Source organism: Mobula hypostoma, chromosome 4 (assembly GCF_963921235.1).
Source record: "Mobula hypostoma chromosome 4, sMobHyp1.1, whole genome shotgun sequence".
NCBI classification, from domain to species: domain Eukaryota; kingdom Metazoa; phylum Chordata; class Chondrichthyes; order Myliobatiformes; family Myliobatidae; genus Mobula; species Mobula hypostoma.
The window spans coordinates 424,392-442,651 of NC_086100.1; the positions used below are offsets into that span (position 1 = coordinate 424,392).

General features: G+C 42.4%; 1 protein-coding gene across 1 annotated transcript in view; it reads right to left on the reverse strand.

Moving 5' to 3' along the window:
* lrrc34 (leucine rich repeat containing 34) overlaps window positions 1-18,260 on the reverse strand; it is a 116,764-nt gene that overhangs the window by 63,453 nt on the left and 35,051 nt on the right. Inside the window, exons 5-7 of the mRNA XM_063044772.1 lie at window positions 11,373-11,456; window positions 5,217-5,345; window positions 3,491-3,586 (exon numbers count right to left, since the gene is read on the reverse strand). Of these exons, the coding sequence (XP_062900842.1) occupies window positions 3,491-3,586; window positions 5,217-5,345; window positions 11,373-11,456 (309 nt within the window). The remainder of the gene's footprint in view (window positions 1-3,490; window positions 3,587-5,216; window positions 5,346-11,372; window positions 11,457-18,260) is intronic.

Genomic DNA, 18,260 nt, shown 5'->3' on the forward strand with positions numbered 1-18,260 from the left:
CGCCATTCAATAAGATCATGGCTCATCTGGCTATGTACTCATCTCCACCTTTTCCCCATAACCCTCAATTCCCCTATGCAAAAGTCTATCCAAGCTTGTCTTAAATATACTTACTGAGGTGGCCTCCACTGCTTCCTCGGACAGAGAATTCCACAGATTCATCACCCTCTGAGAAAAGCAACTCCTCCTCATCTCCATCCTAAATCTACTCCCCCAAATCTTGAGGATGTGTCCCCTAGTTCTAGTCTCACCTACCAATGGAAACAACTTTCCTGCCTCTATCTTGTTTGGCATGTTCGGCACAGCATTGTGGGCTGAAGGGCCTGTACTGTGCTGTAGTTTTTCTATGTTCAATCTTATCTATCCCTTTCATAATTTTATGCCTCTATAAGATCTCCTCTCATTCTTCTGAATTCCAGCGAGTACGGTCCCAGGTGACTCAATCTCTCCTCGTAGTCTAATCCCATCATTTCTGGAATCAATCTGGTGAACTTCCTCTGCACCACCTCTAAAGCCAGTATATCCTTCTTCAAGTAAGGAGACCAGAACTGCACACTGTACTCCAGGTGTGACCTCCACCAGTACCCTGTACAGTTGCAGCATAATCTTCCTGCTCTTAAATTCCATCCTTCTAGCAATGAAGGCCAACATCCCATTTGCTTTCTTGGTAGCCTGCTGCACCTGCAAACCAACCTTTTGTGATTCATGCACAAGCACTCGCAAGTCCCTCTACATAGCAGCATGCTGCAACTTTTTACCATTTGAATAATAAGTTGTATACCATCATTGGCTTGTCCTTCCTTACATCCATCATCTACTTGTAAACTTCCTGGCTCATCCTCAGCTCAGTCATACTGGTTCCCATCCCCTTGCCACATTAGTTTTAACCACTCCCTTTCTTGAAGAGCGGACATTTGCAATTTTATAGTCTTCCAGAACCATTTCAGGATCTAGTGATTCTTGAAAGATCATTACTCATGCCTTCACAATCTCTTCTGTCACTCTGGGGAAGACACCATCTGGTAGGTGACTTATCGACCTTCAGACCTTTAAGTTGCCCATGAACCTTCTCTTCAGTAATGTAACTTCACACACTTCATGTCACTTGGAACTTCCACTATACTACCAATGTCTTCCACAGTGTAGTCTGATGCAAAATACTTATTTAGTTCATCTGCCACTTCCTTGTCCCAACTACTACCTCTACAGTATTGTTTTCTTGCAGTCTGATATCCTTTCTCACCTCTCTTTTGTACTTAATGTATCTGAGAAACTTAAGGTATCCTCTTTAATATTGCAGGTAAGCTTACTTTCATATTCCATCTTTACCTTTGTAATGACTTTTTCAGTTGCATTCTGTTGGTTTTTGAAAGCTTCCCAATCCTCTAACTTCCCACTATTTTTTGCTCTATTATATGCCCTCTCTGGTTTTTATGTGGCTTTGACTTCTCTTTTTAGCTACAGTTGCATCATCTAGCCTCTAGAATACTTCTTCCTCTCTGGGATGTATATATCCTGTTGCTTTGAACTGTTTCCAGAAATACCAGCCATTCTTGCTCTGCTGTCATCCCTGCCATTATTCTTTCTAAATCAGTTCTCCCTCTCATGCCTCTGTAATTCCCGTTATGCCACTGCATATCCTTCTTAAATTTCAAGGTGAATTTGATCATATTAGGATCACTTCCCCTGAGGGTTCATTTACCTTAAACTCTTTAAATAATTCCAGATCTTTGCACAACACCCAATCCAGAATGGCTGATCCCTTGGTCAACTCAACCATGAGCTGTTCAGAAAAGCCATCTCATAGGTACTCTGGAAATGTCCCCCTCCAGGAATCTAGCACCAACCTGATTTTCTCTGCATCTTGAAATTTCCCATGACTATTGTAAAATTGCCCTTTTGACATGTATTTTCTATCTCCTGTTGTAATTTATAGGCTGCATCCTTACTACTGTTTGGGGGTCTGCATACAATTCCCATCAGGATCTTTTTACCCTTGTAGTTCCTTAGCTCTAAACACAATAATGCAATGCCTTCCAACCTTATGTCACCTCTTTCTAATAATATGATTTCATTATTTTACCAACAGAGTAACGCCGCACCTTCTGCCTCCTGCCTGTCCTTTTGATACAATGTGTATCCCTGGACATTAAGCTCCCAGCTCTAATCTTCCTTCTTCTTGATTCTGTGATGCCTACAACATCATACATGCCAATCTGCACTGTGCTACAAATTCATCTACTTTTTTTTGTCTACAGCGTATATTTAAATATTACACCTTCAGTCCTGTATTCACCCTTTTCAATTTTGTCCACCTTTTACGATGCAACTCATCCTGTTGAATGCAATATTACCCTATTAACAGCCTCTCCTCACTACACATTGCCTCTGTTTGTAAACCAGCTACTATCATCTGTTTTTCCTACAATACTTCTAGCATTGAAATATATACAGCTCAGGACATTAGTCGCACCATGCTCAATTTTTTGATTCCTAACATTGTCTGAGGTCTTACCAACATCTGCCTCCACAACCTCTCCACTAACTGTTCTGGCACATTGGTTCCCATCCTTCTGCAACTCTAGCTTAAACCCCACATGAGTAGCACTCGTGAGATCACACCCCTGGGAAGTCCTGCCCTTTAAGCTCATTATTCGTCCTTCCCATGTCATTGGTACCCACATGGGCTACGACTTCTGGCAGTTCACCCTCCCACTTAAGAATACTGAGGGCTCGATCTGAGATGTCTCAGACCCTGGATCCTGAGAGGCAAATACCATCTGGGAATCTAGTTCTCACCCATAGAATCTCCTGCTGGGGTGAGAACACCACAGCTAGTGAATAAACACGGAATATGATTATGGTAGAACAAATAGGCCAGATATCTCTCATTAACCATTCTACTCCGCCATTCAATCCTGACTGATCCTCTTTTCCCTCCTCCTCAACCCCATTTCCCGGCCTTCTCCCCATAACCTTTGATGCCATGTCCAATCAAGAACCTATCAAGCTCTGCCTTAAATACACCCAATGCCCTGGCCTCCACAGCTGCCTGTGGTAATAAATTCCACAAGTTCATCAGCCTCTGACTAAAGAAATTTCTCCGCATCTCTGTTTTAAACGGACACCTCTATCCTGAGGCTGTGCCCTCTTGTCCTAGGCTCTCCCACCATGGGAAACATCCTTTCCACATCTACTCTGTCTAGGCCTTTCAACATTCGAAAGGTTTCAATAAGATCCCCTCTCATCCTTCTAAATTCCAGCGAGTACAGACCCAGAGCCATCAAAATTTACTTCTATTATAGCCCTTCCATTCCTGGTTTCATTTCATTACTTTCAGAAAGGAAGTTCAAATCACAAAATGCTGGAGGAACTCAGCAGGCCAGGCAGCATCTATGGAAAAAAGTCCAGTAGACGTTTCGGGCCCAAACCCTTTGGCAGGATAGTTGAGTTTTAATTTACAGTTCCACTGAATGATCCTACATCATACCTGTAGGGTGTAAACCAAAGGTCGACCAACATTGATGGCTTTGAGTGATTTATTATGGTTTAGCACAGTTGCTAATCCAATCAGACTTTGAATTCCCTGAAAAGTCAGAAAGCAGAAATCTTCAGTTCTTCAGCACTAAAAGGACATTATTCTTGATAAATGCAAATCAAAACAAAGGCCAGACACCAGGTTGAGGGCTTGTTGGTGGAGGAGTGTTTCTTTGGAGGTCTGGGACCAGTGGTGTTGCCCACAGGGATCAGTGTTTGCGATGCAAGATGATTTTGTACAATAATTTGTACAAAAATCCAGTGCGATGATTAGTATGTTTGCAGATGCCACAAAAACTGGTAGAGTTATGAATTGTGAAGTTTGCCAAAAGACACAGTCAGATATAGATGAGTTGGAAATGAGGGCAGAGAAATGGCAAATCCAGCTTAATAGAGACAAATGTGAGCTGGTGTATTTTGGTGATACACTATCAGGATGTGGAGGTCATGGTGAGAGTACAGAAGAGGACCATTGGGATGTTGCTTGGATTGAAGAACTCTGACGTGAGGCAAAATAGAAAAATAAGCAATTATTAGAGTTAAAGAAGGCATAGAGATATATAGATTCTGCCTGTTCCCTGTCCATGGAAATTATAGAGAGAGAAAGAGTATGTCTGTTCTCTGTCTGTCTATTTTCTGCCTATCGAAATCAGGGATGCAGATAGAGTCTGTCTGTTTCCCACCCATAGAAATCATCAACCATAAGATATGGGAGCAGAATTAAACCATTTGGCCCATTGAGTGTGCTCCGCTATTCCATTATAGCTGATCCATTCTTCCTCTTAGCCCCAGTCTCCTACCTTCTCTCTGTTTCCCTTCATGCCCTTGCCAATCAAGAATTTATCAACCTCTGCCTTAAATATACATAAAGACTTGGTCTCCAGAGCTGCCTATGGCAAAGAATTCCACACATTCACCACACTGGGGGCTGAAGAAATTCCTCCTCATCTCCATTCTAAAAGGACGCCTCTCTATTCTAAGGCTGAGTCCTCTGGTTTCAGACTCTCTTATCTTAGGAAACATCTTCTCCACCTGCACTCTATCAAGGCCTTTCACCATTCAAAAGGTTTCAATGAGGTCACCCCTTATTCTTCTGAATTCTAGTGAAAACAGGCCCAGAGCCATTAAATGCTCATCATATGTCAAGCCATTCAATCCTGGATTAATTTTTGTAAACCTACTTTGAACTCTCTCCAGTTTCAGCACATCCTTTCTAAGATAAGGGGCCCAAAATATCAGAGGTATATAGAGTCTGTCTGTTCCCTGCCCATAGAAATCAGAGATAGACAGTGTCTGTTCCCTGCCCATGGAAATCAGAGATAGATAGAGTCTGTCTGTTCCCTGTCTGTTTGCCTGCCTATAGAAATCATAGAGATACTGTCTAATCCCTGCCCACAGAAATTATAGAGATAGATATAGTCTGTCTGTTCCCCGCCAGAATTTTATATGTGTTTAATTTAGAGTGGCATTATGTCAGTGCCCACTTAATGGGCTGTAGGGTATGTCCCTGGGCTGTAGTTTTATGTTCTATGTTCCATGTTGAACGTGATGAGATCTAGAATTGTGTGGACTAGGTAGACATAGAATTTCTGGGGACTGTGAGCTGAAAACCTTGATGGACCCAGATGGTCTCCTCCTGCTTCATAAGGGAATGTGCTGAATTTTCCTGGTCCACTCACCAAATCACAGTCGCCGAGGTCCACAGACTCCAGTGTTTTGTTGAGCTGCAGCATTGTGGCAAAGTGCACTCCACCCTTATTGCCAATTTTATTCCCATTAATCCTTAGATGCTTCAGTGACTGGTTCACCTGTGTAAATATATGTTTTCACAAAGAGTTCATGGTCAGTTCACTCTTTTACAGACATGTGGCAGATTGGTTCCAGCATTTATTCTTTGACTTACCCTGCAGCCTTTGTACCTACAGCATCGCACATGCAGACAATACCCATACATGTCTCTACCAACAACTTTCCTCTCACAAAAAAAGCCTCCTTTCACTCTACATTTAACCATGACTCACATATTGCACTTACAGCTTTAATCAGAATGTACCCCCAAACGCCTACAGATAACAATCAAGGCTTAGAGGCAAGCAAGCGTGAATCACACCTGCCTGTATATCATTCCAATGACTTGCTTTGCAGACAGTACAGAGAACTTTTACAATGTAGATTAAGGGAATTAAAGGATTGATAGGTATAGAAAGGTTGAGAGAGTTTGGTCTACATTCATGTACCTGAGTGTCTTTGTATGCAAAGCACAAAAGGAGAGGAGGAGGAGAAGATGGCGACGCGACGCAGCACACAGCGGCCACTCCAGTGAATGATATCTGTAATCTGTCAGGTAGGGTGCCATGCACAATCCTGATTTGATGGAGACAGACGTGAGAGCACAAAGGAACATCTGGAGAAACTTCTGAAATGCCTTCTTCGCTGCCGCTGTTACTGTGTGATCCAGAATCTCCAGAGGAGAAGGCCCCGAGTTCTCAGCTTTGTTTGTTGCTCGGCGGCCGGGGCGGGGTCAAAGAGCTCGGCATTGGATGGTGCTCAGGAGGCTGTATCAGAGGGGCTGGTCGGAGGCTCGAAGTTTTCGGACAGACTCAGAGTCGGCTGTGGTCGGGTGCTTCCAATGCATCAGCAGTTGTCGGCGCTGGAGGTTTATGGCAGGGAGAGTTTCTCCCTTCTGCCACCTGCTATCGGGACAATTGGGAGTCGATCGGAACTCTTCGACTTTTTTTTTTACTGTGCCCATGGTCTACTCTTTATCAAATTACGGTATTGCTTTGCAATGCTGTAACTATATGTTATAATTATGTGGTCTTGTCAGTGTTAGTCTTTGGTTTGTCCTGTTTTTTTGTGATATCACTCTGGAGGAACATTGTATCATTTCTTAATGCATGCATTTCTAAATGACAATAAACGAGGACTGAATGTCCTCATAATCTAAATCTAATCTAACATGCAGGCAGCGCATGTATTTAGAAAGGTAAAACTATAGAATATGGAACAAGCCCTGCTGTACTGAACATGGTACCAAATGAAACTAATCCTATCTTCAAGGTCTATATATTGTACATATATTATATTATATTTATATCAAGAGGATTTTCCCTAGCTACATAAAGCCCTGGTTACGACCAAACAGATCTCTCTAACTGAAGAAGGACGCTTTTGTTATTAAGGGAACGTAAACAGATTAATCAGATTGATTTCTGGGAATTTGAGTTGATTGTATGAAGCGAGATTAAACAGACTGCGTCTATACTTCCTTGATAAAAAGTGAAATAGCCACTTCATGCACCTGCGCCAAGCTCATCAACTTTCCCTCCAACTTCCAACCTGCCTTATATTCATTTGGTCCATTTCTGACACCTCTCTCCCCTTTCGTGATCTCTCTGCCTCCATTTCTGGGGACAAACTGTCTACTGAACTCTTTTTATAAACCTACCAATTCCCCGGCTATCTTGATTACTTCCCACCCTCTCATGTAAAAATGCTATTCCCATTTCTCAGTTCTTTCATCTCTGCTGCATCTTTTCCCAGGATGAGCCTTTCCTTTCCTGAACATCAGAGATGTCCTCCCTCTTCGAAGAACGGGGTTTCCTTGCAGTCACCTGCATCTCCTCCATTTTCTAGACATCTGCACTCACTCCATCCATTTCCATAGATGCTGCCTGATCTGCTGAGTTCCTTTATTCTGGATTTTCAGCATCTGCAGAATCTCGTGTCACTGAATCATTCTGTGCTTGACAGAACAGATAGAATGATGTTTTTCCTGTTCTGGCTATACAAAACCAGGAGTCACAATCTCTAAGGGATGGAAATAAATTTCTACACCCATTATGGAATATGGAATGGTTATGGAATTTTCTACTCACAATACTCAGTCACCGAATAGACTTGTGACAAAGATTGATAGATTTTTGCAATATCATGAAATTTAGAATTGTGGAAAGTAGCACTGAGGTTAATTGTGTCCTGACGAAGGGTTTCGGCCTGAAACGTCGACTGCAACTCTTCCTAGAGATGCTGCCTGGCCTGCTGCGTTCACCAGCAACTTTTATGTGTGTTGCTTGAATTTCCAGCATCTGCAGAATTCCTTCTGTCTGAGGTTAATTGAGGTTGATTGGAATACTGCACAGATGCAGCAGAAGCATTCACGTGCAGGTACAGTGAAGAGCTTTAAAGAACCCAGTCTCCATAAAGGAGAGGTACCACCTAGGGAGCAGACATCAAGGGAGTGGTCATCATCGGAGTAGCCCGAGTCAGAGTAGTAAGACTTTGGTTCAACACGACTTCGGTGAGAACAGGTAAGTAGGTAACTTTATTTCTTATTTAACGCTTGAGAGTATGGGGGGTATGTCTGCAGAGCCAGTATTCTGTTCTGGGTCTCAGATATGGGATTTCTGGGAGACAACCAGTCTCCCCGATGGCCACATCTGCACCAGCTGCCTCAAGACTGTGGACTTCAGGAAGGGTAGGAAGGAATACATACCAATCCTCGTAGAGGGATCAGAAGTGGAGAGAGTGAGCAGTTCCATGTTCCTGTGTGTTAAGATCTCGGAGGACCTAACCTGGTGCCAACATATTGATGCAGTTATGAAGAAGGCAAGACAGCGACTATACTTCATTAGGAGTTTGAAGAGATTTGGTATGTCAACAAATACACTCAAAAACTTCTATAGATGTACCATGGAAAGCATTCTGACAAGCTGCATCACTGTCTGGGATGGGGAGAGGCTACTGCACAGGCCTCAAAGAAGCAGCAGAGGGTTGTAAATCTAGTTGGCTCCATCTTGGGTTCTAGCTTGCAAAGTACTCAGGATATCTTCAAGGAGCAGTGTCTCAGAAAGGCAGTGTCCAATATTAAGGACCCCAGCACCCAGGGCATGCCTTTTTCTCGCTGTTACCATCAGGCAGTAGGAGGTACACACTCAGCGATTCATGAACAGCTTCTTCCCCTCTGCCATCTGATTCCTAAATGGACACTACCTCACTTTTTAAATATATATTATTTCTGTTTTTTGCATGATTTTTAATCTATTCAGTATACATAATTAATTTGCTTAGTTATTTATTATTATTCTATATTATGTATTGCATTGAACTACTGCTGCTGTTAACAAATTTCATGACACATGCTGGTGATAATAAACCTGATTCTGACTCTGAGATGTAGCTCCCTGGAGACCTTGTTAGGGCGCTGGAGCTGCAGCTCCATGACTTTGGACTTGTTAGGGAAAGCAAAATGGTGATAGGTAGGTACTCACCACAAGGGACAGAAGAAAGATAAATGGGAGACTGTTAGAAAAGGGAAGTGAGAACATCAGATATTGGAGAGCACCTGTGTGGCCATCGACAACAAGTACTCCCATTTTGAGTACTGTTGGGGAGGGTGTCCTACCTGGGGGAAGCAACAGCAGCTGTACCTCTGGTACTGATCTGGCCCTGTGGCTCAGAAGGGCAGGAAACTGAAGAAAATGGCAGCAGTAACAGGGGACAGTTAGGGGCACAGACAGGCGATTCTATAGCTGCAAAAAGGAAACACAGATGGTAGTTTACCTCACAGGTGCCAGTGTCCGCGATGTTTCTGAACACGTCCACAATATCCTGAAAAGGAAGTGTGAGCAGCTGGAAGTTTTGGTACATATTGGTACCAACAACATAGGTAGAAAAAGGACGGAGGTCCTGAAAAAACAATACAGGGAGTTAGGAAGGAAGCTGAGGAGCAGGACCTCAAGTGTAGTAATCAAGGGATTGCTGCCTGTGCCATGTGACAGCCAGGATAGAAATAGAGTGAGGTGGAAGAAAAATGCATGGCTGAAGAATTGGAGTGAGGGGGCAGGGATTCAGATTCCTGGATAATTGGGATGTCTTCTGGGGCATGTGGGACCTGCACTTGAATCCAAGGAGGACCAATATTCTTGCAGGCAGATTTATTAGAGCTGCTGAGAGTGGTTTAAACTAATATGGCAGGGGGGATGGGAACCAGTATGATGGAGCTGAGGATGGCCCACCAGGTTTACAAGTAGATGATGAATGTAAGGAAGGACAAGCCAATGATTGGGTACGAATGCAGACAGAGCAAAGAGTTAAATTGTACCACAGAGGCAAAATTCAAAAGGGTGAAGAATGCAAGACTGCAGGTACTTTTGTTTATTGTGCATAGCATACGGAATAAGGTGGATGAATTTGTGGCACAATTAGATTGGTCTGTATGATGTTGTAGTCATAGTCATACTTTATTGATCCCAGGGGAAATTGGTTTTTGTTACAGTTGCACCATAAATAATTAAATAGTAATATGTAAATGATGTCAGTAAATTATGAAATAAGTCCAGGACCAGCCTATTGGCTCAGGGTGTCTGACCCTCCACGGGAGGAGTTGTAAAGTTTGATGGCCACAGGCAGGAATGACTTCCTATGACGCTCTGTGCTGCATCTCGGAGGAATGAGTCTTTGGCTGAATGTACTCCTGTGCCCACCCAGTACATTATGTAGTGGATGGGAGACATTGTCCAAGATGGCATGCAACTTGGACAGCATCCTCTTTTCAGACACCACCGTCAGAGAGTCCAGTTCCATCCCCACAACATCACTGGCCTTACGAATGAGTTTGTTGATTCTGTTGGTGTCTGCTACCCTCAGCCTGCTGCTCCAGCACACAACAGCAAACATGATCGCACTGGCCACCACAGACTCATAGAACATCCTCAGCATCGTCCGACAGATGTTAAAGGACTTAAGTCTCCTCAGGAAATAGAGACGGCTCTGACCCTTCCTGTAGACAGCCTCAGTGTTCTTTGACCAGTCCAGTTTATTGTCAATTCGTATCCCCAGGTATTTGCAATCCTCCACCATGTCCACACTGACCCCCTGGATGGAAACAGGGGTCACCGGTGCCTTAGCTCTCCTCAGGTCTACCACCAGCTCCTTAATCTTTTTCACATTAAGCTGCAGATAATTCTGCTCACACCATGTGATGAAGTTTCCTACCATAGCCCTGTACTCAGCCTCATCTCCCTTTCTCCCTTGCTGATGCATCCAACTATGGCAGAGTCATCCGAAAACTTCCGAAGATGACAAGACTCTGTTCAGTAGTTGAAGTCCGAGGTGTAAATGGTGAGGAGAAAGGAAGACAAGACAGTCCCCTGTGGAGTCCCAGTGCTGCTGATCACTCTGTCGGACACACATGTGTTGTAGGCATCACTGAGTCATGGCTGAAAGAAGGTTATAGTTGGGAGTTGAACATCAAAGGATATAATTTGTATCAAAAAGACAGGCAGAAACACATAGGTAGTGGTGTGGCTCTGTGGGTAAAAGGATGGCACATAACTGCTAGATATTTCAGGTCTGGTAACCAAGACTCTTCATCAAGACAGGAATAGAGGTTTATTAAAGAACTCAGCAGGACAGGCAACATCTATGCAAACGAGTAAACAATCAACGTTTTGGGTTGAGACTCCAAATGAAGGGTGATGGCCCAAAACATCAACTGTTTATTCCCTTCCATCGATGCTCCCTTACCTACTCAATTCCTCCAGCGTTTTGTGTGTGTTGCTCGATATCCATAGCCACTTCCTTCTAAACCTTAGGATGCAGGTGAACAGATCCAGGGATTTCATGCCATTCCTCTGTTTCCTTCCCAGAGAAATCACATCCTTATGATCAATTCTTTAACAATAACTATTTTTAATGCCATATTTGTTACTATAGTTTCCTAACCTATAATAGGCCACACACTCCTCCTGGTTTTGTAGCACCTTTATTCAAATTTAACCATCTGCCTAGATGGGAGTGTTTCCAAATTGAGAGAAAGAGATTTGGTTATTTACCTGTAAGGCTTCAGCAATCCATTCTGCTCCATTGCTGCCAATGTCATTGCACATCAGATTGAGGTCACTGAGCACTTTGGTTTCCTGATGGGTGAAGATCTGAGTGTTACCAATATTCAGGACACAGCCATCTCCACATATACAGTATATTCAAAGGAAGACTCCTCCACCTTCTGAAAACTAACTTGTTTTCTCTCTTTCTCAGTTCTCAGACATGGAACATTAATTGTTTGTTCTCCATAGTTGCTACCATATCCATACTCAAGTCCTTGTACAAATGCGCAGTAGAGAGCATCCTAACAAGCTGTTTCACTGGACATCACTGGCAAGAGGCTACCTGCCATCAAGTACATATGTTCAGAAAGGTGCCGGAGCAGGGCCAGTAACATCATGAAGGATCCCACTCACCCTGCTCATAGACTTTTTGTCTCACTCCCATCAGGGAGGAGGCTACATAGCATCCATGCCAAAGCTTGAAAGTTCAAAGTTCAAACTAAAATTATTATCAAAGTACATATATGTCATCTAAGTCTCATTTTCTTGTGGGCATATTCAATAAATCCATAATTAAATAATAACCATAATAGAATCAATATCAGACCGCACCAACCTGGGCATTCAGCCAGTTTGCAAAAAACAATAAATTGTGCAAATACGAAAAGAAAGAAATAATAATAAATAAATAAATCAGCAATAAATATTGAGAACATGAGATGCAGAGACCTTGAAAGTAAGTCTGTAGGTTGTGGGAACATTTCAGTGATAGGACTAGTGAAGTTATCCCCTTTGGTTCAACAGCCTAAACGTTGAGGGCTAATAACTGTTCCGGAACCTGAGGTGTGGACCCTGTATATTCTTCGTGATGGCAGTAGTGAGAAGTGAGCATCACCTGGACAGTGGGTGTCTCTGATACTGGATGCTGCTTTCTGTGGCAACGTTCTATGTAGATGTGCTCAGTGATGGGGAGAGCTTTACCCATGATGGACTGGGCTACTTTTGTAGGATTTTCTGTTCAAGGGCATTATTGTTTCTATACGAGGCTGTGATGCAGCCAGTCAATATACTCTCCACTACACATAAGACCATAAGACCATAAGACAAAGGAGCAGAAGTTGGCCAATTGGCCCACCAAATCTGCTCCGCCATTTTACCATTCTCCCATTTAGTCCCACTCCCCCGCCTTCTCACAATAACCTTTGATGCCCTGGCTACTCAGATACCTATCAATCTCTGCCTTAAATACACCCAATGACTTGGCCTCCACTGCCGCCCGTGGCAACAAATTCCATAGATTCACCACTCTCTGGCTAAAAAAATTTCTTTGCATCTCTGTTCTGAATGGGCGCCCTTCAATCCTTAAGTCATGCCCTCTCGTACTAGACTCCTTCATCATGGGAAACAACTTTGTCACATCCACTCTGTCCATGCCTTTCAACATTCGAAATGTTTCTATGAGGTCCCCTCATTCTTCTAAACTCCAAGGAATACAGTCCAAGAGCGGACAAACGTTCCTCATATGTTAATCCTCTCATTCCTGGAATCATTCTATTGAATCTTCTCTGTACCCTCTCCAATGTCAGCACATCCTTTTTTAAATAAGGAGACCAAAACTGCCCACAGTACTCCAAGTGAGGTCTCACCAGCGCCTTATAGAGCCTCAACATCACATCCCTGCTCCTATACTCTATTCCTCTAGAAATGAATGCCAACATTGCATTCGCCTTCTTCACTACCAACTCCACCTGGAGGTTAACCTTAAGGGTATCCTGCACGAAGACTCCCAAGTCCCGTTGCATCTCAGAACTTTGAATTCTCTCCCCATTTAAATAATAGTCTGCCCGTTTATTTCTTCTGCCAAAGTGCATAACCATACACTTTCCAACATTGTATTACATTTGCCACCGCTTTGCCCATTCTTCTAATCTATTCAAGTCTCTCTGCAGACTCTCTGATTCCTCAGCACTACTGGCCCCTCCATCTATCTTCGTATCGACAGCAAATTTAGTCACAAAGCCATCTATTCCATAATCCAAATCATTGATGTACAATGTAAAAAGAAGCGGCCCCAACACGGACCCCTGTGGAACACCACTGGTAACCGGCAGCCAACCAGAATAGGATCCCTTTATTCCCACTCTCTGTTTCCTGCCAATCAGCCAACGCTCTATCCACGTATGTAACTTTCCCATATTCCATGGGCTCCTATCTTGTTAAGCAGCGTCATGCGTGGCACCTTGTCAAAGGCCTTCTGAAAGTCCAAATATACAACATCCACTGCATCTCCCTTGTCTAGCCTACTTGTAATTTCCTCAAAAAATTGTAATAGGTTTGTCAGGCAGGATGTTCCTTTAAAAAAACCATGCAGAGTTCTGCCTATCTTGTCATATGCCTCCAGGTACTCTGTAACCTCATCCTTGACAATCGACTCCAACAACTTCCCAACCACCGATGTCAAGCTGACACATCTACAGAAGTTTGTTGAAGTTTTAGATTTCATGCCAAATCTTTGCAAACACCTAAGGAAGTAGAGGCACTGATGTGCTTTCTTCGGAACTGCACTTATGTGCTGGGCCCAGGACAAGTCCACCAAAATGATAACACCTCGGAATTTAAAGTTGCTAACCCTCTCTACCTCTGATCCTCTGATGAGGGCTGGCTCAGAGACCTCTGGTTTCCTTCTCCTGAAATCAATAATTAGCTCCTTGGTCTTGCTGGAATTGAGTAAAAGATTGTTCTCACCACTCAGCCAGATGTTCAATCTCCTACCTATATGCTGATTTGTCACCATATTTGATTTGGCCTAAGAAAGTGCTGTCGTTAGCAAACTTGAATATGACATTGGAGCTGTAGTTAGCTACGCAGTCATAAGTAGGGTGCTAAGCACACATCCCTGTGGTGCACCTGTGCTGACGGTGATTGTGGAGGAGATATTCTTGCCAATCCAAAATGACTGGGGTCTGCAAGTGAGGAAATCGAGGATGCAATTGCACAAGGAGGTATTGAAGCCAAGATCTTGAAGCTTATTGATTAATTTTGAGGGATGATAGTATTGAATGCCACGCTGTCGATAAAGAGCAACCTGATGAATGCATCTTTGCTGCCCAGATAGAAACATAGAAAACCTTCAGCACAATACAGGCCCTCCGGCCCACAAAGCTGTGCCGAAAATGTCCTTACCTTAGAAATTACCTAGGGTTACCCATAGCCCTCTATTTTTCTGAGCTCCATGTACCTATCCAGGAGTCTCTTAAAAGGCCCTATCGTATCCGCCTCCACCACCGTCACCGGCAGCCCATTCCACGCACGCACCACTCTCTGCATGGAAAAACTTACCCCTGACGTCTCCTCTGTACCTTCTTCCGAGCACCTTAAAACTGTGCCCTCTTGTGTTAGCCATTTCAGCCCTGGAAAAAAGCCTTTGACTATGCACACGATTGATGCCTCTCAATATCTTATACATCTCTATCAGGTCACCTCTCATCCTCCATCGCTCCAAGGAAAGAAGACCGAGTTCACTCAACCTATTCTCATAAGGCATGCTCCCCAATCCAGGCAACATCCTTGTAAACCTCCTCTGCACCCTTTCTATGGTTTTCACATCCTTCCTGTAGTGATGTGACCAGAACTGAGCACAGTACTCCAAGTGGGGTCTGACCAGGGTCCTACATAGCTGTAACATTACCCCCTCCCCCCACCTCACCCAGCAAAGTAAAAAAATTGGATCACTCAAAGAAGGCTTAAAAAAGTAATTTCGATAAATTAGTAAAAGTGAATTGTTTCCTTTAAATGAATCTGTCTCTATATATAATACTCCTTTCAAAGTCATGGATTCTTTTAGATATTTAAGTATTACAATCACTAAAAAATAAGGATCTTTATAAAGCTAATTTCGTTCTCTTGGTAGACTCTATGAAGTATTTATTTAGTAGATGGAGTCCACTTACATTTTCACTTGTCGGTCATATCCATATAGTTAAAATGATAATTTTACCAAAATTTTTATATTTATTTCAGAATATCCCTGTTTTTTGACTAAGAAGTTTTTTGATCAGATTGATTCTATTATTTTATCTTATATTTGGATTAATAAAAGACCAAGAATTAGTAAATGTCACTTACAAAAGTTGAAAAAGGATGGAGGTCTTGCTTTGCCTAATTTAAGAATGTATTACTGGGCTGTTAATGTGCGATACTTGTCCTTTTGGTTATATTGGGTCGATAAGAACGATCAGCCAGTTTGGGTAGACCTGGAATTGCAAACTGTGAAACAGTTTTATTTAACCTCGTTAATGGGAGTTGCTTTGCCTATACAATTAGCTAAAGTTATTAATTTAAACCTAAACCCTGTGATTAAGTATTCTTTACAAATTTGGCTCCAGTTCCGCAATTTTTTTTAATCTTAAAAAATTTAAACTTTGTGTTTTATTTTATCGAAATTACTTCTTCAATCTTTTTACTTTAGAAAAATAAAGGTATTAATTCATTTTTGGATTTATTTAAAGAAGATAGATTGATGTCTTTTGAACAATCAGTTGATAAATATTCTCTTTCGTACTCACACTTTTTACAATATCTTCAATATTCTTACAAAAATATTTAAGTAATTTTCCTTATACATTGGAGGCTGACCTGTTAGATACTATTATGAGTATGAACCCTTCGAAGAAGGGTTCTATTGGAAGAATTTATAATTTATTATTACAATGGGATAAGTGTCCTTTATTTAAGATGAAACAAGATTGGGAAAAGGAACTCAATTTGACTTTTATGATGGAGGATTGGATGCGGATTCTGAAGCTGGTTAACTCTTCTTCGATCTGTGCTAGTCATTCACTGATCCAATTTAAAATTGTACATCGTTACCATCTGACGGAGGAGAGACTGTCTAAAATATTTCCTAATGTTGATAGTTATTGTGGCAGATGTAAAACTGAGACAGCTACACTGACATACATGTTTTGGTCTTCTTCTACACAGGAACAGTTCTGGAAGTCAGTTTTTTCGACAATTTCTAAAGCACTTAAAATTAATTTACAACCTAACAAATTAACTGTGCTTTTTGGCATAATTCCTCAAAATATCCGTGGTATTTCTGTGTCTGACCAACATGTTATTGCATTTGTTACAGTGACAGCCAGGAGGGCCATTTTGTTGAAGTGGAAGGATATATCAGCTCCCACTTTGTCACAATAATTCTCTCAAGTGATGCTATGTCTTAGTTTGGAGAAAATTAAAAGTCGAACCTTTGAACCTTTATTTGATTTTGAGAAAAGATGGGGTTCATTTGCTCATTATTATCATTTGAGTTAATTGATAGATTTTCTCCACAATCTAATTGTAAATTTCTGGTATTTTTTTTTGCTGGCGGTTTGATGTTTATCTTTAGAAGCTTTTTGTATAACGCAAGGCTCCGGGGTTGTACACCTAATGGGTTTTTTTCCCACTTTTCTGCTTAGTAGGGTTTTTTTATTATCACAAAAATTTTTCAATCTTTAAAATAATGCTTTTTTTCCCCCTTGAGACATTGTAAGTGTTGCTTTTCAATGTACTCGTGTTATTTTTTGAATAGTAATAAAAGATTTGAAAAGAAAGCTGCAGCATTACCTCTCGGCTCCTAAACTCAATCCCATGATTGAGGAAGGCCAGTGCACCGTATGCTTTCTTAACCACAGAGCCAAACTGCACAACGGCTTTGAGTGTCCTATGGATTTGGACCCCAAGATCCCTCTGATCCTCCACACTGCCAATAGTCTTACCATTAATACTATATTCTATCATCATATTTGACCAACCAAGATGAACCACCTCACACTTAACTGTGTTGAAATCTATCTGCCACTACTCAGCCCAGTTTTGCATCCTATCAATATCCTGCTGTAACCTCTGACAGCCCCCCACACTATCCACAACACCCCCAACCTTTGTGTCATCAGCAAATTTACTAACCCCATCCCTCCACTTCTTCATCCAGGCCATTTATAAAAATCACAACGATTAGGGGTCCAGAACAGATCCCTGAGGCACACCACTGGTGACCGACCTCCATGCAGAGTATGACCTGTCTACAACCACTCTTTGCCTTCTGATGTTCCAGAGTTGAGGGAAGAACCAATGAGATGGGATTTGCTGTGGGCCCGTTGTGCCAGTAGGCAAATTGGAGAGCATCCAAGTAGCTTCTTAGGCAGGAGCTGATATTTTTTCCCCCATCACCAACATCTCAAAACACCTCATCACAGTGAATATATATGCTACTGTACAATAGTCATTGAGGCAGGTCATCACTTTCTTCTTAGGCACCAGTATAACTGAAGTCTGCTTGAAGCAGGTGGGTACTTCAGACTGCCAAAGCCAGAGGTTAAAGATCTCAGTGAACACTCCAGTTAGTTGATCAGCAGAGGTCTTGAGTACTTAGAAACATAGAAACATAGAAAATAGGTGCAGGAGTAGGCTATTCGGCCCTTCGAGCCTGCACCATCACTCAGTATGATCATGGCTGATCATCCAACTCAGAACCCCGCCCCAGCCTTCTCTCCATACCCCCCTGATCCCTTTAGCCACAAGGGCCATATCTAACTCCCTCTTAAATATAGCCAATGAACTGGCCTCAACTGTTTCCTGTGGCAGAGAATTCCACAGATTCACCACTCTCTGTGTGAAGAAGTTTTTTCCTAATCTCAGTCCTAAAAGGCTTCCCCTTTATCCTCAAACTGTGATCCTTCATTCTGGACTTCCCCAACATCGGGAACAATCTTCCTGCATCTAGCCTGTCCAATCCCTTTAGGATTATATACGTTTCAATCAGATCCCCCCGCAATCTTCTAAATTCCAACGAGTATAAGCCTAGTTCATCCAGTCTTTCATCATATGAAAGTCCTGCCATCCCAGGAG